General features: G+C 39.3%; 1 protein-coding gene and 2 long non-coding RNA genes across 6 annotated transcripts in view; 2 read left to right on the top strand and 1 right to left on the bottom strand.

Moving 5' to 3' along the window:
- Positions 1 to 2,655: 2,655 nt before the first annotated feature.
- On the bottom strand, positions 2,656 to 6,618 carry LOC138949347 (uncharacterized). Its single transcript, XR_011450246.1, has 3 exons — positions 6,392 to 6,618; positions 3,065 to 3,125; positions 2,656 to 2,699 (listed from the first exon to the last, which is right to left on the bottom strand). It is a non-coding gene; the product is annotated as an uncharacterized lncRNA (long non-coding RNA).
- A 132-nt stretch (positions 6,619 to 6,750) lies between these two features.
- LOC138949345 (uncharacterized) lies at positions 6,751 to 12,888 on the top strand. 2 transcript variants are annotated; one of them, XR_011450245.1, is made up of 4 exons: positions 6,751 to 7,282; positions 7,995 to 8,049; positions 10,223 to 10,334; positions 12,289 to 12,888. It is a non-coding gene; the product is annotated as an uncharacterized lncRNA (long non-coding RNA). The 2 variants fall into 2 exon arrangements; XR_011450244.1 differs by lacking the exon at positions 10,223 to 10,334.
- Positions 12,889 to 24,670: 11,782 nt separating this feature from the next.
- The window catches only part of LOC138949331 (uncharacterized), a 617,348-nt gene continuing 617,065 nt past the window's right edge, over positions 24,671 to 24,953 (top strand). For 2 of the 3 annotated variants that reach the window (XM_070321117.1, XM_070321115.1), the window contains exon 1: positions 24,674 to 24,766. In XM_070321117.1, coding sequence (XP_070177218.1) covers positions 24,700 to 24,766 — 67 coding nt within the window. In that variant the 5' untranslated portion in view covers positions 24,674 to 24,699. Of the gene's footprint in view, positions 24,767 to 24,953 lie in introns of all 3 variants that reach the window. The other variant, XM_070321116.1, reaches the window with a different exon arrangement.

Here is a 24,953-nt window from a genome sequence, read left to right as displayed (position 1 = left end):
TCACGATGGCTTTTACCTTTAATGCTTCCAACTTTTAAAGCACTGCAAGGCTGGGAAGAGATGCGCACTTTCATCACTGTGTGTGTGTGATCATTTGGGGGGGGGGGGGGGGGGGGGCTGGATTTTTACACCAATGAATGAGCAAACGTATAAAGAGAAAATGTTGTTCATGTAGACGTAATCATGCAAACGTCATTCCTGCCAAAACAAATCATTTTTCAGTGTTGCATACTCCTGTGTATCAGGTATAATTTTTTTCTCCTCATTTTCTTCAGATATGGTGTCATAACGACCACTGCGACCTCACTTCAAGACGGTGACCACAACTTGGCCTGTGAAGCAGTACCCCGACTTCGACAAAAACACAAGAAGGGCAAAGCCCATACGACTCACATGCTTGACCTTGACCTTTACATGACCTAACTAAACATGAATAACTAAACCTAGCAATGACATCATACACTAAGAACTGCTTTACACATATTTCCTACCAAAATACATGTGACCTTGACCCAAGGTCAAGGTCATCCAAGGTCATGCAACACAAAGCTGTTAATTCAAGACATAGGAAGTACAATGGTGCTTATTGGCTCTTTCTACCATGAGATATGGTCACTTTTAGTGGTTCACTACCTTATTTTGGTCACATTTCATAAGGGTCAAAGTGACCTTGACCTTGATCATATGTGACCAAATGTGTCTCATGATGAAAGCATAACATGTGCCCCACATAATTTTTAAGTTTGAAACAGTTATCTTCCATAGTTCAGGGTCAAGGTCACTTCAAAATATGTATACAATCCAACTTTGAAGAGCTCCTGTGACCTTGACCTTGAAGCAAGGTAAACCAAACTGGTATAAAAAGATGGGGCTTACTTTGCCCTATATATCATATATAGGTGAGGTATTGAATCTCAAAAACTTCAGAGAAAATGGGAAAAATGTGAAAAATAGCTGTTTTTTAGACAACATTTATGGCCCCTGCGACCTTGACCTTGAAGCAAGGTCAAGATGCTATGTATGTTTTTTGGGGCCTTGTCATCATACACCATCTTGCCAAATTTGGTACTGATAGACTGAATAGTGTCCAAGAAATATCCAACGTTAAAGTTTTCCGGACGGACGTCCGGACGGACGGACGTCCGGGGGGGGGACTGACGGACGGACGACTCGGGTGAGTACATAGACTCACTTTTGCTTCGCATGTGAGTCAAAAAGCAATTTTTCCAGACCATCATCAACCAACTGTACCAAAGCGAGCAAAGACTTCACATAACTAACCAATCTTAGGCGTGAAAATCAACGCCTCCAGTCGGCCACCTCATCTTCATCTGCACTACGTTTATCTACACCCACTGCTGCACCAAACAACCCTGCGGCAATAGCCAGCTCATCTTCATCTGCACTACGTTCATCTACACCCACTGCTGCACCAAACAACCCTGCAGCAATAGCCAGATAATCTTCATCTGCACTACGTTCATCTACACCCACTGCTGCACCAAACAACCCTGCAGCAATAGCCAGCTCATCTTCATCTGCACTACGTTCATCTACACCCACCGCTGCACCAAACAACCCTGCAGCAATAGCCAGCTCATCTTCATCAACACTATGTTCATCTACACCCACCGCTGCACCAAACAACCCTGCAGCAATAGCCAGCTAATCTTCATCTGCACTACGTTCATCTACACCCACCGCTGCACCAAACAACCCTGCAGCAACAAGCACTCCTACAAACACATCAAACCACCGCGACAATGTCGACGTCCTAACGCTCAGTCAAATCATGGAAGACATGATTCACGCAACACAAAATTCAACACAATCCACATACATGTTTGATGCAACACAAAACGCAACACAAAACCCAACCCAGTCGGGCAGTCCACTTCAGATGACGCAGTTACATCGGGAGAAGCTCTCCAAGCATTGTCTCAGGAATAAACATTCACATTCAACCCATTTTTTCACAACCTTTTCAGAGTCAGTAGTTGCGGGTAAAATCTGATCCCTGTTTTGAATTTTGTGGAATCATTTTGCGACATATCGATAAAGTCACGAGACAAAGAACATCAACAAAGCCCATATGGGCAATCATGTAAATTTTTGCGGGGGTGTAACGGAGATCGACTTTGTCTTTATAAGAATAGGAATCACATCATCTTAAACTCTACACAACTGCAACGCGTGTGGCACACAGCATGACAAACAAACAAGTCGCGTAAGGCGAAAATACAACATTTAGTCAAGTAGCTTTCGAACTCACAGAATGAAACTGAACGCAATGCCATTTTTCAGCAAGACCGTATACTCGTAGCATCGTCAGTCCACCGCTCATGGCAAAGGCAGTGAAATTGACAAGAAGAGCGGGGTAGTAGTTGCGCTAAGAAGGATAGCACGCTTTTCTGTACCTCTCTTTGTTTTAACTTTCTGAGCGTGTTTTTAATCCAAACATATCATATCAATATGTTTTTGGAATCAGGAACCGACAAGGAATAAGATGAAAGTGTTTTTAAATTGATTTCGAAAATTTAATTTTGATAATAATTTTTATATATTTAATTTTCAGAGCTTGTTTTTAATCCAAATATAACATATTTATATGTTTTTGGAATCAGAATATGATGGAGAATAAGATGAACGTAAATTTGGACTCCATTGATAGACGATGTGGTGCATGGGAGAACTGCAATCTGAAGAAAAGATTAAGAAAGAATACACAGAGGAAGAATAGTCACAACAACATTAGCAGCACCAACAGTCTAAATGATTTTACTCAAAGAACATTTAATCATAAAATAAAGATCAGTGTCATGTCAGTGATCAAATGAGTTTGGGGAGATCGGAAGGGTGGAGGCTGTAGAAGGGTAGTTTGGGAACTGAGGGAAGTACGGGTGGGGATAAGCTGGCTATGTACACAGTTTGAAACTAATCAGCATGGTCATCTGTAGATGTAGTGACTGGTGCAATATTTAACGAATTTAAAAGGACGACTCTGAAATGTATCATGTGAACCAACTTCTCAATAAACCAAATGAAGACCAGTTTAAAAAGTTACCTGTTTCATTTTGGAATGCTTTTGGTCCCATCACATCTCTGATGTACACTCCATAGACGCACTGTAGTAATAAATAACAAGTCGCGTAAGGCGAAAATACAATATTTAGTCAAGTAGCTGTCGAACTCACAGAATGAAACTGAACGCAACGCAGCAAGACCGTATACTCGTAGCATCGTCACTCCACCGCCCGTGGCAAAGGCAGTGCACGTGGAATTGACAAGAAGAGCGGGGTATTCGTTGCGCTGAGAAGGATAGCACGCTTTTCTGTACCTCTCTTTGTTTTAACTTTCTGAGCGTGTTTTTAATCCAAACATATCATATCTATATATTTTTGGAATCAGGAACCGACAAGGAATAAGATGAAAGTGTTTTTAAATTGATTTCGAAAAAAAAAATTTGATAATAAGTTTTATATATTTAATTTTCAGAGCTTGTTTTTAATCCGAATATAACATATTTATATGTTTTTGGAATCAGCAAATAATGGAGAATAAGATAAACGTAAATTTGGATCGTTTTATAAATTTTTATTTTTTTTTTACAATTTTCAGATTTTTAATGACCAAAGTCATTAATTAATTTTTAAGCCACCAAGCTGAAATGCAATACCGAAGTCCGGGCTTCGTCGAACATTACTTGACCAAAATTTCAACCAATTTGGTTGAAAAATGAGGGCGTGACAGTGCCGCCTCAACTTTCACGAAAAGCCGGATATGACGTCATCAAAGACATTTATCAAAAAAATGAAAAAAACGTTCGGGGATTTCATACCCAGGAACTCTCATGTCAAATTTCATAAAGATCGGTCCAGTAGTTTAGTCTGAATCGCTCTACACACACACACACACACACACACACACACACACGCACACACGCACGCACACACGCACATACACCACGACCCTCGTTTCGATTCCCCCTCGATGTTAAAATATTTAGTCAAAACTTGACTAAATATAAAAACCTGTTTAAGGAGAAACAAGTCGCGTAAGGCGAAAATACAATATTTAGTCAAGTAGCTGTCGAACTCACAGAATGAAACTGAACGCAATGCCATTTTTCAGCAAGACCGTATACTCGTAGCATCGTCAGTCCACCGCTCATGGCAAAGGCAGTGAAATTGACAAGAAGAGCAGGGTAGTAGTTGCGCTAAGAAGGATAGCACGCGTTTCTGTACCTCTCTTTGTTTTAACTTTCTGAGCGTGTTTTTAATCCAAACATATCATATCTATATGTTTTTGGAATCAGGAACCGACAAGGAATAAGATGAAAGTGTTTTTAAATTGATTTCGAAAATTTAATTTTGATAATAATTTTTATATATTTAATTTTCAGAGCTTGTTTTTAATCCGAATATAACATATTTATATGTTTTTGGAATCAGCAAATGATGGAGAATAAGATAAACGTAAATTTGGATCGTTTTATAAATTTTATTTTTTTTTACAATTTTCAGATTTTTAATGACCAAAGTCATTAATTAATTTTTAAGCCACCAAGCTGAAATGCAATACCGAAGTCCGGGCTTCGTCGAAGATTACTTGACCAAAATTTCAACCAATTTGGTTGAAAAATGAGGGCGTGACAGTGCCGCCTCAACTTTCACGAAAAGCCGGATATGACGTCATCAAAGACATTTATCAAAAAAATGAAACAAGAAGGGCAAAGCCCATACGACTCACATGCTTGACCTAAACCTAGCAATGACATCATACACTAAGAACTGCTTTACACATTTTTCCTACCAAAATACATGTGACCTTGACCCAAGGTCAAGGTCATCCAAGGTCATGCAACACAAAGCTGTTAATTCAAGACATAGGAAGTACAATGGTGCTTATTGGCTCTTTCTACCATGAGATATGGTCACTTTTAGTGGTTCACTACCTTATTTTGGTCACATTTCATAAGGGTCAAAGAGACCTTGACCTTGATCATATGTGACCAAATGTGTCTCATGATGAAAGCATAACATGTGCCCCACATAATTTTTAAGTTTGAAACAGTTATCTTCCATAGTTCAGGGTCAAGGTCACTTCAAAATATGTATACAATCCAACTTTGAAGAGCTCCTGTGACCTTGACCTTGAAGCAAGGTAAACCAAACTGGTATCAAAAGATGGGGCTTACTTTGCCCTATATATCATATATAGGTGAGGTATTCAATCTCAAAAACTTCAGAGAAAAATGTGAAAAATAGCTGTTTTTTAGACAACATTTATGGCCCCTGCGACCTTGACCTTGAAGCAAGGTCAAGATGCTATGTATGTTTTTTGGGGCCTTGTCATCATACACCATCTTGCCAAATTTGGTACTAATAGACTGAATAGTGTCCAAGAAATATCCAACGTTAAAGTTTTCCGGACGGCCGGACGGACGTCCGGACGGACGGACGGACGGACGGACGGACGACTCGGGTGAGTACATAGACTCACTTTTGCTTCGCATGTGAGTCAAAAAACGTTCGGGGATTTCATACCCAGGAACTCTCATGTCAAATTTCATAAAGATCGGTCGAGTAGTTTAGTCTGAATCGCTCTACACACACACACACACACACGCACAGACACACATACACCACGACCCTCGTTTTGATTCCCCCTCGATGTTAAAATATTTAGTCAAAACTTGACTAAATATAAAAAGATTATGCAGGGAGGAAGAACAGTAAGAACAACAGAATCAGCAGCAACATTCACTAATCTTACTTATCTCAGTGAAGAGTTAGTGATCCAAATATGTTAATTAAACAGAGAGACATAGAGAGATTGAGCATGTGCATGTGCGTGTGTGTTTGTGTTTGTGTGTGTGTGTGTGTGTGTGTGTGTGTGTGTGTGTGTGTGTGTGTGTGTGTATGTGTGTGTATGTGTGTGTGTGTGAGGGGAAATTTACCCGGATCATTGTTGGCATCGTCTGAGACTGTAGTAGACGTGCCTGTAGAGGGAAGGGATGGGGGAAGGGGGTGGAGGGTGGGCATAGAGAGTGTCGGTGTAATATGAAGGAGGGATGGGAGAACCATTGGTAAATAAAACTCTTATAATATCAACAGTTCTGAAACTATTTGAGCAAGAGTTCCCCATTACCACACAAAGGTGCAGATAGCAACAGATGTTGCACTGAGAGTGGGGGAGGGGGGGGGGGGCTTTTAGAGGGTTGGTTGTTGGACTGTAGTATCTGAATAGCTGTGCTACGGGGTGAGGGTGGTGCTGGGGCGGAGTATGTATCGTATGTAACTTGAATTAATAAGCATGATCACTCAGACTAGAGCTAAAAACGGTGTTAATCTTCACAGACATTACATAATATGAATTCACAAGCATGTACCTTTTGTTTTGCCCTTGAGTTTGGTAGAAGGCAATATTGAGTGTCGAACACAAGTTGCATTGATCACTGACACTGCGTCACCCTGCGGTCAATCTCCTCTGATCTGCAGATTGCACCAGCACAAACCCAAACAATGTTATGATCGCAAAAAGCCTGCATAGCCAATGGATCTAAGAACACAAACACTCGATGGATCTAATTAGAGAGTCTGCAAACGAGTCATTTTACGTTGGAAATTCTATGACAATCTGTCAGTCAATGAAGCAGATAGATCTGTCCCTGCGATTGTTTTTTCTACATTCAGAAGACAAACTTCAGTCGCAAAAAAACAAACTGACGAGAAAGAACCTAGCTTAAAGGTGGTCGTCTACATTTTGACTTTTTTCCAATAATCTTATGGTTAGATTTCGCTAAAAAGTTATTTCAGATGATGAATGAACCATGGGGCAAAAAGTTACAGAATTTTTTTTATATGTGAACAAAGTTTTTATTTTTTGGGAGCGTGACTCACGCTTCCAATGTTTACTTTTCTGTTTTCTGAGACCATGTGCTTTACCTAAAAATATCGACCAATCAAATTATTAGCGGCGCATGCGCAAAGAGTCATTTACGGTCCAAAGATGTCTGCCATCTTGCGCCAGTTACGTAAAAAGCAAAATTGTGATCGATCAGGGCGGCATAGGTCTGAATGTGTACATTTGGGGGACCAGAAACAACCCTGAGATGCAGCGAAGTTGGAATTAGGCGCCAAATTCAACCGGCAAGTGGCAAAAACACTATGATGCTCATTGAAAGTTACGTCGGGGGTGTGTTCAAAGTACTTTTGGCAAAATCGCAAGCAGGACAAAGCCCTGGGAGTTTTTCCTGTGGAAGAGCATGCTGAAACGGAATGTAAGTATACTTTTTGACATTACACCCAACCTTTACTTTGATCTTCCATTAACTTTACTTGTATATTTGAATTCAATTTTCAAACCTAGTTATTACGTTTCACAGTTCTGAAACAAAGCTTGTACGTGTACATTACTATTTCACTGTAGGCTGAAAGGGCGCGTCCGAACATTTCATACTCAAAGGAGGTTTGAAATCGTAAACCGGGCTTACTTTTAGATCTGGTTTTTACATTATGTATTCCTCCACACGTTTTCCTTTTCTCAGCTAGTGTCGTGTCGTGGTGTGTGTCGTGGGAAAGGGAGGGGGGGAGGGGAGTTGCATTTTCAGAGGCCGATTCTACTTCGGACAGATCAAGCTCATCCAGATGAATAGAACTAAAATGTCACATTTGTTTTAGAATCTATAGATCTGTTCTTAGTTTTTACGGTATGGCTTCAGCTACATTCCGTCTGCGTGTGCCTTACAGTTACACGAACGACTGTTGGAGAAAAAAAATTCTCTTCAGAGATTCATGATACTATTCAGTTTTAACCACCACGTTTTTAGTATTTTACATTGTGTGATTAAATGATAAGGTGACGTGCATCTTCACGCAGTCGCGCGCGCGTGTGTGTGTAAGGGGGGGGGGGGGGAGGATATGTCTGTCTGTGCCCTGTGACTTCAACATAAATTGTGTGTATTCAACAGTAACGTTGCACATTAATTGCAGATCTGTGCGCCAGGAATGTGGACAAGAAAGCCGCAGTTTGAGCAAAGATCCAACGGTAAGCTATTTTATTCGAAAGCTGTTTTATTCGAAGACAGCGAGTCCGTTTGTAAGCAAGCTTTTATGATGTTCCTGCATACAACCTTCATCGATGCTACAGGGATACGTGTTTCAAGTTTTTAACATTGAAACTGTGTGTGTGTATACGTGTACGTGTGTGTGTGTGTGGGAGAGAGAGAGAGAGAGAGAGAGGGAGAGAGAGAGAGAGAGAGAGAGAGAGAGAGAGAGAGACTGTGTGTGTGTGTGTGTGTGTGTGTGTGTGTGTGTGTGTGTGTGTGTGTGTGTGTTCGCTCTGAAAAAACGAGAACACACAAAAATAAACATCGTATTTGGTCAAGGTATCAGAAATATTTAGTATATGCAGCTAGCTGCATATTTTGCTGATGGTGAAGGGTAACATTTTTTTTTCTCATAGCCTTTATTCATCAAGCTGACAACATAATTAGGCAACACAGACAAATTAAATAGCATATCCACAATTACTATAACAACAAATGCAAGCGGACCAATAGTTGCAACAAACTTCAGGCTAAATAACATCAAAAAGAAAGGACCAGGGGAAAAAGAGAGATCACACGTATCTAAGAAAACAACGGTAACCATTTGTATATCCGAATGTATCATTAAAACCACGATATCCACATCTTGCCTGTTCTTAGTGTCATGCAATCATGAGTAGCAAGTGGTGTAAAAATTGAGAGACACAGAAAGGCACAGTCGTTCCCATGAAAACTTTTGGCTCACCATCTCAGATTTAGACAAGATTGTACATGAACAAAGACTTAGATTCGACAACCTGGCTGCTTCATGCGCAAAGTGATAATTTATTTTGATGTGTTATCATCACAGATTCCTGCTTGTGTTCGTTCACAAATCAGTCAATAAAAAAAAAAAATCACAAACTGCACCCAGGCTGATTAGTTGATGTGTTTAGCGATGGTCTTTTCAGGCCTGGTCTGTTCTGAGACTGTAAATCGAATAGTTTACTCGGGAAGGACTGAACCTTTCACATCAATATTCAACAAAAACCATCAAAACGTTTGAATAACACATACGAGAAGGGGGGGAAAATTAATTTGTGTGCTTTTGTTATCAGGGGAGGGAACCATCTAATCCGAGCAAAATTACCTCCCTTGATTTTTCTTACGTGATACATGTGCAAAGTGAATCAAAAGTGCATCAGTCACAAACAAATACAACTATTTAGCAGGATCAATTAGTACACTTGATGCATATATGAATGTTGATCTATTCAGAATAATAAATAATGTCCCGGCTGATACTCCCTGCTAAATTATCATTGATATCCCGTCGCGATATAACCTTCGTGGTTGAAAACGACGTTAAACACCAAATAAAGAAAGATCATTGATATTTGTGTTCCCTATGCACAGCGTTTGTTTTTCGGTTGTTGTTGTTTTGGTTCATGTAACGTTTCAGGCGTATTCTCAATACATTTAGAGAACTGTTATGGAAGCCTGAAGATCAAAGACAAAAATGTAATTACCGTAAAATGTAAAAAAGAAAACCTTTTTTCCAATAGCTCCTGCCATTCTGATTGTGGACTTTAGAAGACAAATATACCTGCAGCCCGATTACTTGAAATGTGGCATCGGTATTAAGTGTGTGTGTGTGTGTGTGTGTGTGTGTGTGTGTGTGTTTTGATGCAGCTGCAGAAGTAAAGAAGCTAATGTCTTGCAATATTTTCAGAAATGATCGCTTTATGTTATGTTTTACTACAGAACTGAAGGAGCAATGGTTAAGAGTGAGGGGGTAGGTATGCAATATACAAGTGGGTAGATTTGTGAACCATCTGTGTGCCCGCTAGGTGGAAGACGTCCATGGCATCCATATAAGAATACATCGCTGCTCTGCCGATTCAGGATGAAGTTATGTCCAAGCCATTGTCCTGCAAGAAAAAAACACGTCATTTTTAGTCCATATATGCATTTCCGTGACTAAGCTTTGGTTTAATCATCGGCCTGATAATGATGACCTAGAAGCAATAGATTTGTTATAAAAAACAATTGAAAAAAAAAGTAAATTAATTCTTTCATTCTTGTATTTATCAATGTATTTATTCTTTTCTTCTTTTTTTTTCTTGGGTGGTGGTGGAGGTTGGGAGGGGTGTGTGTGTGTTGTAATTATTTGTTTTCAAACCCTTCGGACAGATACTGATGCGCCGGAGACATAGCAGAATTTTTCGGGAATGCATAATCTTGCGATCAGATGTGTAAGATGGTGATTGTTCTACACTACTCGTCATAAAAAAAACCTTTACAGGTGCGTTTGAGGGCAGATCTTTATGATGAGGCCGTTTATCGTAAAACCAATTATATGACTGGAAAGGCCTTTTATGCCCCTAACTTATTCAGAAAACAGATTGAGTTTACATGACGTATTGTCGATACAGTGAAACCTACAACACACACACACCCCCAAATCAAATTCGCAAAATGAAGGTTCTCGCGTTAAAATTGACAACAAATCAGAACTGCTAAAACAAAACATGTTTAGCATGTTCTTAGACAAAACAATCAAATTTGCATTCAAATCAGTAAGTTTTGTTCACATATCTTGTCTAACATGGACGCTATGGCATGCTGAGCGGTGTAGGTGTCAATCCTCTCAGCAGGCATAAAAGGCAGTTTTTGAAGACGTTTTAGCGGGTAATGAGACAAAAAATGGTACATTTGAGTAACTCGCTAACGCATTGCCTTCAAACTTTCGGAAAGTTGTGCTAACACATGTTGTAAAGTACTTTCGGAATTTCAAGTAATTTGAGACATTAGGTCTGCTGTTATTTGTCATGTCAGAAACAGTTCTTAAATTGACGATAGGTTTTTGCTGAATCATTGAACAAATTTTATTTGTTGAAATCTTCAAGAACAATGACAGATGCGCCACATACTCAAATTCCATGTACATATTTTATCAGACATGGGTGGTATGAGGATTTCAACGCGAAAGTAGTTTTTTTAAAGTTGACTCATTCAGAGCGCTGAGCGCAAATGTCGGCCTACGCATATTACTGCCGACACGCTTAACTGATCAATGGCTCTTGAAAAAGCATTTTCCAAAAATGTGTGTGTGCGTTTAAACAAGTGCGCTTTGAACAGCCATAGGTGAAACTGTATTAAATTTAAGGGTAAATTGAAGCTTTCATTTTTCTAAATGCATGCTAATTCTAATTTTTTTTCTGTTCAATCGGACAGGGTAGATCCTTATTTTTAAAACTCTTTCTGGGATGTCGCATAACAGCAGAACTAATACCTCACATGACTTGAGATTTCGTGTGTACTTTACGACATGTGTTAACACAAATCTCCGAAAGTTTGAAGGCAATGCGTTTGCGAGTTACTCAAATGTACCATTCTTTGTCTTATTACCCGCTAAAATGGCTTCAAAAACTGCCTTTTATGCCTGCTGAGAGTATTGACACCTACACCGCTCAGCCTGCCATAGCGTCCATGTGAACAACACATACTGATTTGGATGCAGATTTGATTGTGTGAGCAAGAGTGACCCTGTTTGTTGTTTTATTATCTCAAATTGAAGAACAACTCATTTTTTGCCCACACAAATTGATTTGGTTCAGCTGTTGTGCCTAGCAGTGTTGTTTTTCCATTTTGAAGAAGACTGGGTGACAGGGTGACCCCCCAAAAATGCAACCCTCAAAAATGCTAATAACTTCTACATCTGTTGACCGAATCACATTATATTTGGGGGACATAAACTTCAGCTACCGTGACACTTTCACAAAGGGCCAATTTTGTAGATCAAATGGTCAGACTTTTGTGCTATTTCAAAAAAAGTTGCCAAGATGTGGAAGGGTCATGGATAGGCTGAAGTTTATGTCCCCCAAATATAAAGTGATTCGGTCAACAGATGTAGAAGTTATTAGCATTTTTGAGGGTTGCATTTTTTTTTAGGTCACCCTGTAGTTGCCAAAAAATCAGCCTGACTGGGCCATTTCTACTGGATTTCCAGGATGTTGTTATAACATTTAAAGATTAATAACTGAAACAGGACACATTTCTAAAGATTTCATATAACGATTATCCGCCCTATCCGGACACGCCCATCACTTTTCAGGTTGTTGTTTTTTCATCATAATTTAAATGCATAATTACGGCACATCATAGTCGAGTCATGTATAACGTATGGCGATTAACAGCAGTGTGCTAACATTTTTGAAAGTGTTTCAGATTTTTAAGTACTATTTTTGTAATTACAGGTCTTTGACGGGTGGTTATCAACCTCCCTTCCCCTATATTGGTAGTGGTGACAAACACACCTGGAAGGACATGTGGCTGCACTTGAAGTAGGCTCCTCTGGGAAGGATCCTCTGTTAAGGTTGCAGGCCATGCCCAAAACCGGGGATGGGAGCCGCTCAGCAATGGACAGGACCAGCTCCCCCGCGGTCATCTCGTTAATCATGTTCTGACCAACACAGTTAAAAGTCCTATTGTCATGAAATAATGTAATGCATTCAAATTTGTATCCATTTTATGTTTTAATAGATGTAGTATTATGAAACAAGTGGCATGTAGATATAATTATAAGCCATGCGCACTTGAACGGCATTCATGAAACTTTGTGGAATTATCATCCCATATCTCAGGCCAATGTACACCAAATTTGAAGTAAGTTGTAGAAGTAATTCATGAGTTATCAGCATTTTTTTTTTTTTTTGGGGGGGGGGGGGGGGGGTTACTTTGTACATGTTTGTGTGTGTGCTTTATGCATTCAGATGTATACATATGTAAGAGTGTATGCATTAAATAAGTTGGTATATAATTAAAATTCTTTTGTTAATAAATTGTGTCTCGACTGATTGATGGGATTGTCGATTTTGTAAGTATCCTTTTAAACAGCAAACGGAAGTATAGTGTGTTACCTCTCTCTCTCTCTCTCTCTCTCTCTCTCTCTCTCTCTCTCTCTCTCTCTCATATGCACACACACACACACACACACACACACACACACACACACACACACACACACACACGCATTTACAATATACAGCCCATACTTGAATAACTGAGATTAACATAAGCACTCAAGCAATAACAGAGAGAAGAAATCTTCAAACCATTACATTTGTAACTACACAAACTCACTGTAAGACTAAGAGACTGGATCTTTCTTCCCGATAACTCTTGGCGGCAGCTTCTTGAGTAGCTGTCCGCATGCGGACTCTCTGTGTCCCCGATTGCGCTGACAAACAATGTAACACTGCCGCACCTGCTGGCCCTGCCCTGCCCTGCCTCTTCTGACCGGTGGAGACGATGCTTAGCTCAGAGTTGAGACATGAGATCGTACTGTGTTCGACCTGAGTATCGAAATGGACAGCTTTTACAGAAAAAAAAGAAACAACAAAACAAAAGTGTTAAAAGACAGTCTAAGAAATGGACAAACGGTTATACTTGACGGACATGAATCATAAGTGAATAAAATACGTGGCTTATACCTACCATGCAATACAGTGCAGTATTAGTTTATTTATGCCATAAGGGGCAAATGTATAATGAGTTACACGTTTGGCATTTTTAAGAACTATAACTGCATACATGAATCGTCTAAAACATGATCAGGTATAAGAAAACAAACACGTACAGATACTCCGATTCACACAATCACTCGTACTACTACGTGAATGTCACACACACGCACGCACGCGCGCATGCACGTACGTACACACACACATGCACACACACAGACGCACACACACACACATCCACAGACATACGCACGCACATTTTATACATACAAACAAACACGTACATTTTACACACATACGGCACACACATAGACATAAGAAATACAAAAATAAAAACCAGCTGCATTCTAAGATTCGACCGGAGAATCTAGATCTCCGATTCAACTGATTCATTTAGATCTGTAGTTGTTAGTCTTGCAGGAAAATCAATGGCGATTCTGACATCGGTGTTGCGGGTACAAGACTAGTCTACGTAAACTCATTAAAAATGAAAGCACACAAATCAAGGACTCTTGTTGGAAAATACAATTGTTTTTGATTCCGATCCTTATTTTGTAGTCGAAATATTTTGTGTGTGCAGAAATACAAATTTAGATCGATTGCAAGCGTTTTAGATTTCATTGTCAGTGTACGTGTGTCACTGTGTCGGAACTGTGCCTCTCGAAACATTGAGTTAGTGTTAGACCTATGCTTTTGCTTTATTTTTATGATGACTCCTTAATTCCTGAACCGAATCATTAAGCAGAGCCTCTTTGTAAACCGCCATCAAACATAAAGTACCGTAATGTGCAATGCTGTAAGCGTAAAACTGACTTTTGAGAGGTTCCCTGAAATGCGTCAACTCGGCTAAGATTTGATATCTACGAATGACGAACACAGTACGTGAACAGAGCAAACACATTGCTTGAAACTGTTTTGGTGCATTATGAAGCCTTGTTTGCAGCCACTTAAAAGTCTTATACGACAAGAATGTATTGCATAATTGATAAAAAGAACTTACCAGAGAACTTTCGTCAAGGCAGCGGCTGCTCACCGCTAGGAATTCTGGGTGGTTAAGCACTTTGAAAACTTCCGGTTTACATTATGTTCCAAATAAGGATATCCTACTACGATTATGTTCCAAATAAGGATATCCTACTACAATGGAATACATCAATGAATTTTCAAACGGCTACACTTGCTCCGTCCTTTCTGATCGGAGGGGGGTGTTTTTTTGAAAGTGTTAGTGAATGGATTAAACATTATAGTGGTCAAATCTCAATTTCTGTGAGAAAATGTAGACGAGGACCTTTAAAGTGTAACTAAACAGACATTTTGAAGTGTCAGCTTTACTGAGTTGCTTTATGTTTTGTCCAAGTATAGACCCGTAGAAGCGATACTGGACGATTTTTCCAACGTTTACTGTGTTTTCTGATTTACTACGATTTTTTAAAAGTGTTGAACCCATTTCAGATTTACCTGCTTATCTGTTCTTGATTTGATACTTCCAAAGAACAAGTGGTACCTTGAGTTCCGGTTTTATGTTTTAACCAATCAGAATTTGGTTCCTAAATAAAATCGTCTGCTGCCTGTCCCAGCAGAGTCGGCAACAAGCACTGCTTGCCACATGTGTGATGTTACCAACAGAAATAGCCATAAATTGGGCAAGGTAGCAATGTAAATGAATTGGATCTAACTAATGTGCTTGTACTGCATCTCTGGCCTTTGAATTCACTCCAAATGTACTGGCTCAGCGTGAGAGGCAACATCCTGTCGAAGTCGTAAGCACGAGGCTGACTGGGAGATTATTATTCGAAAAGCATGCTGAAACGGATTGTAAGTACAATATTTTATATGTTCTCGACATTTCTGTTGATCTTTCCTTAACTTTAATTGTTTCCTTGATTTAAAACCCTAGGGCTTGTATTTTCAGTTGTGATACTAAGCACGTATCTTTACCACAGTATCTGATCACTTCACACTTGAATTTTGGAATGATGAAGTGGAATTATTTCTGGATCTAATTTATTCCTTCCCCCCCCCCCCCCCCCCCCCTCTCGATTCCTTTTTTTTGCCACATATGTATTGTCGTGTAAGGGAGTAGATGCGTGTACTGGCTGATTTTTTTATTTTTTTACTTCGGTCAGATACAGATGATTGGAAAAAAAACTTGTCAAGGATTTCAGAATTTAATAGATCTGTTCGAAGTTTTTACGGGATGGGTCCTGTTACAATACAGACTGAATGTGCGCAAGATGAACTTTTGATTAAACATACACACACAAATGAATCTCTTGATTTTGTTATACGGCGAATGTCCAGTTTCCACCACCACGTCTGTGGTATGTTTTTATACTGTTTGATTGAATAGACTGACGTGCATTCTCTCGCAAATGTGCGCGCGTGTGTGTTTGTCTGTGCCTCAGACTTATTAATCAAAGATGATGTTGCACATTGCAGATCTATGCGACAGGAGCAAGTGGACAAGACAGATCCAACGGTAAGCTCTTTTAGCCGAAGACAGCGAGCCTGGGTGCATGCATGCAAGCCTCTATCATGTTCGTGTGAGTGCTGCAGGGCTATTAGACGACTTTTCATTATTCTTGATTTGGAGATCCATGCAGGGTATTAGAAAGTGCAGAATATACACGTTTGAACAAATACGATGTGTGTTTGCTCTGAAAAAAAGAAAAAAACGCAACAAACAAACATTGTATTTGTTTAAAGTATCACAAATATTTATTACCTGTATCTGCATGTTTTGATAATGATGAAGGGTAAATTACTTTGACGTGTGCTTTTTTTTTTAACTACACTGATAACGAATGATAGAAACACAGACACACTTAATAACATATCCACAAAAATTGTAACAATAAATGTAAGCTGAACAATGCCTGCCACACATTTCAGGCCTCAGAAGGAAGTAATTATGAGATTCAGACAGAGAGAGAAAGCCCAACACGAAACCAGTTGTGACATTTTTTATTTCATTATGTAATATTAAAAACACGACAACAACGTATTTCCTGTTTTCGTGCAATTATGGATTGCAAAGTATGTCTAATTGAGTGGCATAAAGAGGCACAGTTGCATGAAAAACTAACTCGGATCTTGACTAGGATCAGGATTTTACATGGACACAACCTAGAATTTAACATCCTGGGGGGAGGGGGGTACTGCGCCTTTCACATCAAGATGTAAAGATCTATTTTAAATAATACTTATTAGAAGGGAACAAAATCAAACAAACTACAACAATCGTTCTGAGGGGAGAGAATTACCTCTTCCGAAGAAATTACCTCCCTTGCTTTTCTTGTCGTGACTTATGTAGAGTAAAGTGAATAGAAAGTGAATCAGTCAGTAACAAAAAAAACCACAACATTTCTTAAGATCAATAAGGAGTCTTGAAGTATTTGTCAATGTTAATCTTGAATGCATAACAAACAATATATTACGGATTGATAATTAAAGAAAATTGTCTCTTCTACAGGGTTGACCCCCCTAAAAAGGACACCCACAACCATGCAAATTACTTCTGCATCTGTTGAACCAATTATTTTATATATGGTATTCATTAACTTCAGTTTATGTTCTGCCTTTCCAGTAAGTGGCAATTTTGTAAATTGAATGGTCTGACTTTTGTGCAATTTTAATTTTTTTCTCCAAATTCGGGGGTCGACTAAACAGAACGAGTTTTGACATTGAGCGGTAGCCATTTTTACCTAATTTAAACCCTTCAGGCTTTTACCTTTTTGATTATTTTGAATGTCTGAGTATTTAAAAACATCCCCTTCAACCCCCAGGCTATCGATGACCTGAAGAAAGCATGCAGTTACAGCTAGGTTCAGGGCAATCCTCAGACACAAAAGCGTTGGTGTCATTGGTGATGCAAAAGTTAGATAATTTAACCTACAAATTTGCCACTTTGTGAACTGCACATGCATAAAATCAAGTTTAAGTATGCTGAATATGAAGTTATCCAGTCAATTGGTGTAGAAGTTATAGCATTTCTGTCAGTTAACAGTATTTAAAATCTCTAAAGTAAAATCTGACGTATTCGAAAGTTTTGCATAAACACCCAGACAATTTTTACGATATTCTCCTAAGCTTCTCCACTTCTCAGCCCTGTCTTGGAAATGAATTCGAATAAGGCAGTCAAAATAACTTAGTTTGGAGCACCCATCAATCAGAATAAGCATTAACTTTTGACACAGGAAATATCTTCTACCAAAAGCTCTCCTGGTTTTATTCTACATTTTTCTTGCATAATGGTAACAAATTTAAGGATAAATCTAAACAACGAAGTGACTGTGGTAAGATGAACAAAATTAAAAAAACAAAGGATTACTGTAAATGGTTTACGAATCGAAATCTAAACAAGTTTTAATGATAAGTAAAATGATTAAAAAAATAAAGTAAAAAAAAGCTAACGTCCTCGCATTTGTCCAGAATTATTCCATGTTTAACATGGGAACAGAGGGATAATTGGTCTAAAGAATTTTTTAAAAAGGAGGCTTAGGGTAACCCTAACCCTCTTTGGACTATCTGTATGCAATGCCCGCTATAGGTGAAAGACTTTTGTGGAAGCCGTGGAAGAATGCATCGCTGTTGTGCTGGTTCAGCTTGAGGTCCTGTCCTAGCGAATATCCTGCACACACAAAAACACGACTTTTTAAGCCACTTAAGTTGCATTCCGTGACATAGCTTTGTTAAAACCGTGTGCCTGATAATAATGACAGATTTTGTTGATATATACATTTTTGTTAAGACACCCCATATAATATTGTTTGACAATCTCTTTCAACATAGTTTACGAATCACCAATGTGTATACAAACGCAAATAACCACAGGTCAATAAATTACTTTCCAGAGAGAGAGAGAGAGAGAGAGAGAGAGAGAGAGAGAGAGAGAGAGAGAGAGAGAGAGAGAGAGAGAGAGAGAGAGAGAGAGAGAGAGAGAGAGAGAGAGAGAGAGATTAAAACTAGAAAATGTGTGCTATATAAAACAAGGATAATCACTGTCAAATCTTTGCTTGTAGCTGCATGGTGTTTACTGCGCTATATACACAACCTGTTTTATTTCATTTATGGTTTTTTTTTTTTTTTTTTTTGGGGGGGGGGGGGGGATGTTTTGTGATGAGGGTTTTTTCAAAGCCTTTACTGCTTTAGTCATTGAATCCACCCGACTTTGATTTATTGTTCAGTGATGGGTAATTGTGTGACCAACTATGTAAGTTAGTGATTGTTCTGGCTTCATACAATGACATTGCATTAATTTTACAAGTGTATGTGTGTGTGTTTCAGGCAAAAGCTGATATTACAGTCCTAGTTGTATGCAGTACCTCTGCTTCTTCGTTCAGGAATCAAAGTATACAATCTAAACCGATTATTTTGTTCAATAATGTTCAGCTTACCATCCCGAAGAAGGCAGTAACGTGCCGAGATATTGATTATAGATATTAACGTACCTAACCTGGTTACTGGTGTGTTTTCTTTTTATTTCAATAATGTAAATGTGTGACAACTTGCAGGGTACTTGATGTTCAGAGCAATTTTTCTGGCAAAAGACCTTTTATGGATCAAAGAAAACTTTTGTCGTGGTGCACAAGTCAATCCATTTGGTTGATAAATAATTTGTGCTGCATTTCCCCTGGTTCCAAAACGTAGTATGTATTACCACATGTCCTTACCTGTCATTGGCATCACATGATTCTCTGCAAGCAGTCTTTTGTGGAAATACGTCATTTAACACTTGCACTTATAGTAGGGCTGATGGGGTCTATGTCGACCAAAAGAGTGGGATTCTCTGTTGGTCGAGTTCCTGTAGGTGGATTCCCTGTATACCTAAGACTTTAAAATTGGCAATCTAGTATACAGGGAATCCCACAGGGTGCAGTTTTTCAATAAAACTTGCAAACCATACTCGAATTTCTAAGAAATATCAAAAAAAGATCGAAAAACATCAAATTCTAACGATGTCGCTAAGCATCACGTGACTTTCATTGATATTAGCAAAACGCTACAGGAACTACACCCTGTGGTATTCCCTGTATACAAGATTGCCAATTTTAAAGTCTTAGGTATACAGAGAATCCACCTACAGGAACTCGACCTACAGTGAATCCCATTCTTTTGGTCGACATAGACCCCATCAGCTATAGTAGGTGGCTGTGGAACGGTAGACATGCAACGACAATGAACAACAAAAGACAAAGTGTGGAGTACACTCATTTTTCTTAACATACGTTAAGTTTCTTTGCCGAGAATGCTCCAAGTGAAAATCAGGGGTTCCTAGGCCTGATATCACAATTAAACAGCTTCTTCTCAGAATCAGGAGGGAAAAAACGAGATGTCGTGACAAGAACAGACAGCAGCAGCAGCAACAACAACATTGCTAAATCGTCGCTTTAACACAATTTCATGTTTAGTATCGCAGACAAAGCACGGCTACTGATCCAACCAAAGCCACACTTCATGCACGATGGGCACATTGTTATGGCCAGCTTGTTAACGTGAGCATTGTGTATGTTTTACATAGAATTGAATGTGTTTGTCGTTGTGTCTGTCATCTATCCTAGTCGTTTGATTTAGAATAAAGCAAACTTATTACAATGACGATTTTCTACGGTTTTTGATGAAGGATTGGCATCAAGACTTTTCCTATTTTCCAACTCTGCCACCATACGCTGGCCGTTCAGGTCTGCATGTCGACCACATGGTGTGTGAACTGTGATCAGATTTTTCGGACATGTTCACAATGCTTACATGACCACCAAATGGAAAATCAGTTGGTATTTGTTATGTTTTTGTGTAAGCACAATCTTCATACAAGCAAACAGAGCCTTCATAAGAAAAAATGCTTCTAAGTCAAAATACATACCCCCTTTTTCTAATTGCGTAAAATATACCCATAAATTCTGGACATCATATTTTTTTTTCACAACAATGAAACCAAACTTTGGCATATGTTTTAGCAATATATTCACAATAAAACCTATAAGTTTGAAGGCTGCATCTTGTTTTGTTTATTTTTGAGAATTTTTTTGCAAACCCATGGGGAGAGACTGGGGAGATAATGGCCAGTATAGAAAGAGTTAATAAGTAAACTAATGTCAGAAGTAGGTATTTACCTTGTTTGCCTTCGCGTTCTTGATAGCCCGCTGCAGCATTTGTATCACTTCCCTTGACATTCAAAACGCCAATGTATTTCTGAAAGGAAAATAAAGATATTGACCGAAACATCACACAAGTGGTATATCATGCTAGGTTTTGTTTACAGTGCCTGTTCTACGACCACATCTGATTGTAATTTAAATAAAGAAAAACTGTATCCATTTATTACTTCTCTATTTGTGTGTGTTTGTGTGTGTGCAGGGGCGGATCACATCATTTTTAAGGGGGAGTTTCCAAATTTCTTTTAGGGACAATTTGACGACGCGAAGCGTTTAGTTGAAGACGCAAAGCGTTCAACCTCCTTGGGCGGGGGGGGGGGGGGGGGGGGGGGGGTCCGACAAATGTTGATAAAAAACAAGGAAAATGGATCAATCTGAGCCAAGAAACATCCCCTAATACACCTTCCAAAAAAGTAAGTATATTAAGAAGAAAAATTTGAATCACAACAAGGACAATTGATCGATCTGGCGCAACCTGAGCAAACTAATTAGCCAACTTCTTTCCAAAATCGTCACTTAGAATACAAAGACCGGCTCCTAAGTGGTCCGGAAACCCTGGAACCCCCCTCCGGATCCGCCCAGTGTGTGTGTGTGTGACCGATGACCTTCTCTAAATTCTGATCGTTGCGTTTGCATGGTGGTAATAAAGTTTTAATACTGGATATGCCCATGAAAAAATATCATTTCTTGTTCATGTCATTGTGTGTGTGTGGCCAGGACCGTGACTTCTGCTTGCCTCGACGTCTTCAGAAAAGACACAAAATGCCAGCAGGCGTATGTTCTTGGAGCACTCAGTATAGTATGCCGTCATCTGCAAACAAATAAATACAAATTATTCAATTGTGTAAATAAAGAACAATCATTTTAATATTACAACAAAAAATTCATATAACTGTAGTCTTCACCAGAGACATCCTCTACACTATCTTTAAATAAAACTGCCGTAAAAAAATGAAATACTATAAAACTTACCCCCACTCAGATCTATTTGGGATTATTCAAGTTTCAACCATGAAACGATGCCGGTTTGGACAGATCTGCTAGTTTGCCGCTGAAACTGAAATCAAAGGCGATCTTCAGAACTATTTCTAATCTTGTATTTGTGATTAATATAAAATACTGATCTTCCCAATAGAAGCTGATGTGTATACACATGACCAGGACAAGGTATTTTGTTACAGGGCATTTACGCAGACGTCGCAGTTCAAAATATCGTTTTAGATCTGATTTTGTACAGCAACCTGTGTGATTCAGAATCGTCTGCCCTTTTTCGGTTTAACATTTTATGGACGATTCCTATGAGACTGCTCAATCATAACTGATGACAAATTCAGAAACAGATGATGGTTTCAAGTAGGCTACAGTAATGATTCGTTAAAAAGCTTTTTCCAACTGAGACCGGCCCTAATTGTTACGCATCTGCCGCGAAAAGATAGACCACAAACAAGCGGCACTGTACCATGCTTTCGTTTATGTTGCTAAACAGATTAAATGTGCATTGACTTGTAAATGTGCTTAGAGCAAAGAAATGCATCCTTACTTACCACACAAATACTGGTACCACATTCATCGCACTTGTGTCTTCTTACCAAAACCTATCGATATGTTTGTTTACGATATATTGGTAATTAGTAACTAACCGTTAACTATTTTTCAAAAATCTGAAATGACTTTTAAGAATCAAAGAAAGATTCGCTGAAACGGTTGACTTCAGAAAATAAGCAATATTTTTCTGAACCATGAAATAAAAATCGAAAACTCCGTTTGATCTTTTATTTTGGTAGATTGATGACAACAGCCGGAACTGAAAGTACCAGAACCAAACATTAAGGGCATTAATCAGGTAAACTAAGAAGATTGTCGTTCCTGGCGCGCACTTCACATGTCCGTCAAACAGTGTCCGAGTGAGAGAATTTTTTTTTTTTTCGCAGTTCGACAGTATATGAGGCCCTTTTTCATATCAAAGTGTAAAGGTTGCTTAACGATGTTTTTCCTTTTTGCTTGTTTAGTTACACTTTAATTACTGCTGTATTGATTTCGGCCAAACCAACGCATTTGCATACCGAAGTCATTCCTCCTTTGATTCCAATCATTGTACATGATCTTAATGCAAAAACATACGAAAACGAGCTGACCGAAATGAGTAACATTGCACCTGCATTGACTGTACTGCGAAAGCGAAGGTCGTCTGCGACTGGAGATTTCGAAGTTGAACAGCAGCGTTTCTTCACACTCAGCTGTTGGCTTCCTCGGAAAAATGAAAAGCGTGACTTGAAATCTAGCGGAAACCACATTCTATCTTTCCGTTTCGGCATTCTTGTGTAAAATCCATGAAAAAGTTCTTTTGAAAAAGGCGGCCGTCGTTATTTGGGATGCCACCTAGTGTCACACTACTATTTCCGGAGAAAGTGATGAGTGCGCTGATTGGCTGCACCGCTGCACCGGAGCCAAAAAATAGAAACGTGTCCTATTCCTTGCTCCGCTCCGCACACACCACTTTCTCCGCTCCGCACACACCACTTTCTCCACTCCTGCAACGGAAGTAGCGTCATCTCTCCGCCTGGTGCAGCCTACTCCACCAGAACACGCAGAAAGGATTGTATCTGCCTGATGTCTGATGCTTTTCAAAATCCCCAACCACTAACACCTTCAAAACGGACATTAACTGACACTGTTGTTTTTCCCTATATAATCCTTACTATTTTTCCGAGACGTCGTCGTGTTGTGTATTTAGCTTGCCACAACCTCATACATGGTCCTAAAAGTTAAAGTTGAAGAAAATACTAAAGATAAAGGAACAAGCTGACGCAGTGTCATTCGCACCGTGAATCCCCCCATGGGAACATACTAAAGTCTGGTTCCAAATAGGCTTAATTTCCTTCTATTTCTTTGTATTTCTGCCTCGGTAGGGGTGTTCAAACCAAAGGCACCTCTAAACCAAAATTCAAATCACACATCTTACAATACTAAGACACTCAGCAGTGAAAGGGTGTCTGCTGGTAAAAAATTCCAAACAATCCTAAAAGTACTTCACTACTAAACGTGCTTTTAAAAAGAGCCGTTATTTTTCCCTCTATAATCAGTATTGTGTTTTCTGCGAACATGTAGTCTATTTAGATGGTTGTCATGTGCACATGAGTTGCTAAAGCGTTTTCAGTTGGGCATATGTCGAAAAGCAAAGAATTAGCCCTTTGAAAACCATCAGAACTGTCACACAAAAATAACATTTACCTACGAGGCAGAAATACAAAGAAATAGAAGGAAATTGAGCCTATTTGGAACCAGACTTTAGTATGTTCCCATGGGGGGATTCACGGTGCGAATGACACTGCGTCTGCTTGTTCATTTATCTTTAGTATTTTCTTCAACTTTAACTTTTAGGACCATGTATGAGGTTGTGGCAAGCTAAATACACAACACGACGACGTCTCGGAAAAATAGTAAGGATTATATAGGGAAAAACAACAGTGTCAGTTAATGTCCGTTTTGAAGGTGTTAGTGGTTGGGGATTTTGAAAAGCATCAGACATCAGGCAGATACAATCCTTTCTGCGTGTTCTGGTGCAGAAAGAGTTTTCAGTTGATACATTGGGGTGACCAGTAGATACCGTTTTACAACCATAGCCCCAAACGACATTTACAGAGCCCAAAGAAGGATTAGGGTCAATTTCAAAGCCACTTTTCCATATGAAGCGCCAACTTTATATGAAAATGTGATTAATAAACATCAAAGGACTGAGGTTGAACTTTCTGATAAGAGACATTTTAAACCTAGTCATTGTCACTTCAACGTTCCCTTCACTAAAGTGGCTAAGATGCCTGGACTACTGTGTGTGACTGTGAGCCCCCCCTTTAGCCGGTCAGTCGGGGCTGGCTGAGACTAGTGTTTCCGATGCGTAAAGCCTATTAGTGTGTCCGAGACAGACACCAACCAAAACAAACGCCTGTGACGTCATGATGACGTTTTTAGACAGAAATTCCAACAGGAGAAAATGAAGCGCACAGTTTTTGTGTTGGTAATATTCGGTGTGTTGCACTTCTTACCACGGCCCTGTACGGGTAAGTACGTTCTGTGAGTTGCTTCTGCTTTGCTCGGAGAGATTGTTTTGTGAACGGGTGTGGTATCCCACAGTTGTCAGTTTGTCCCGTCATTAAACTCGTATGAGCCTAACGCACAAAATGATTCCGCCATGATTTAGATACGCTGCCGTTTTACTAATAACTAACATTCTTGTCTTTTTACATT

The sequence above is a fragment of the Littorina saxatilis genome, linkage group LG15 (genome assembly GCF_037325665.1).
Source record: "Littorina saxatilis isolate snail1 linkage group LG15, US_GU_Lsax_2.0, whole genome shotgun sequence".
Taxonomy (NCBI): Eukaryota; Metazoa; Mollusca; class Gastropoda; order Littorinimorpha; family Littorinidae; genus Littorina; species Littorina saxatilis.
The sequence above is the reverse complement of the archived record's forward strand: the minus strand, read 5'-3'. Positions and strand labels throughout refer to the sequence as shown.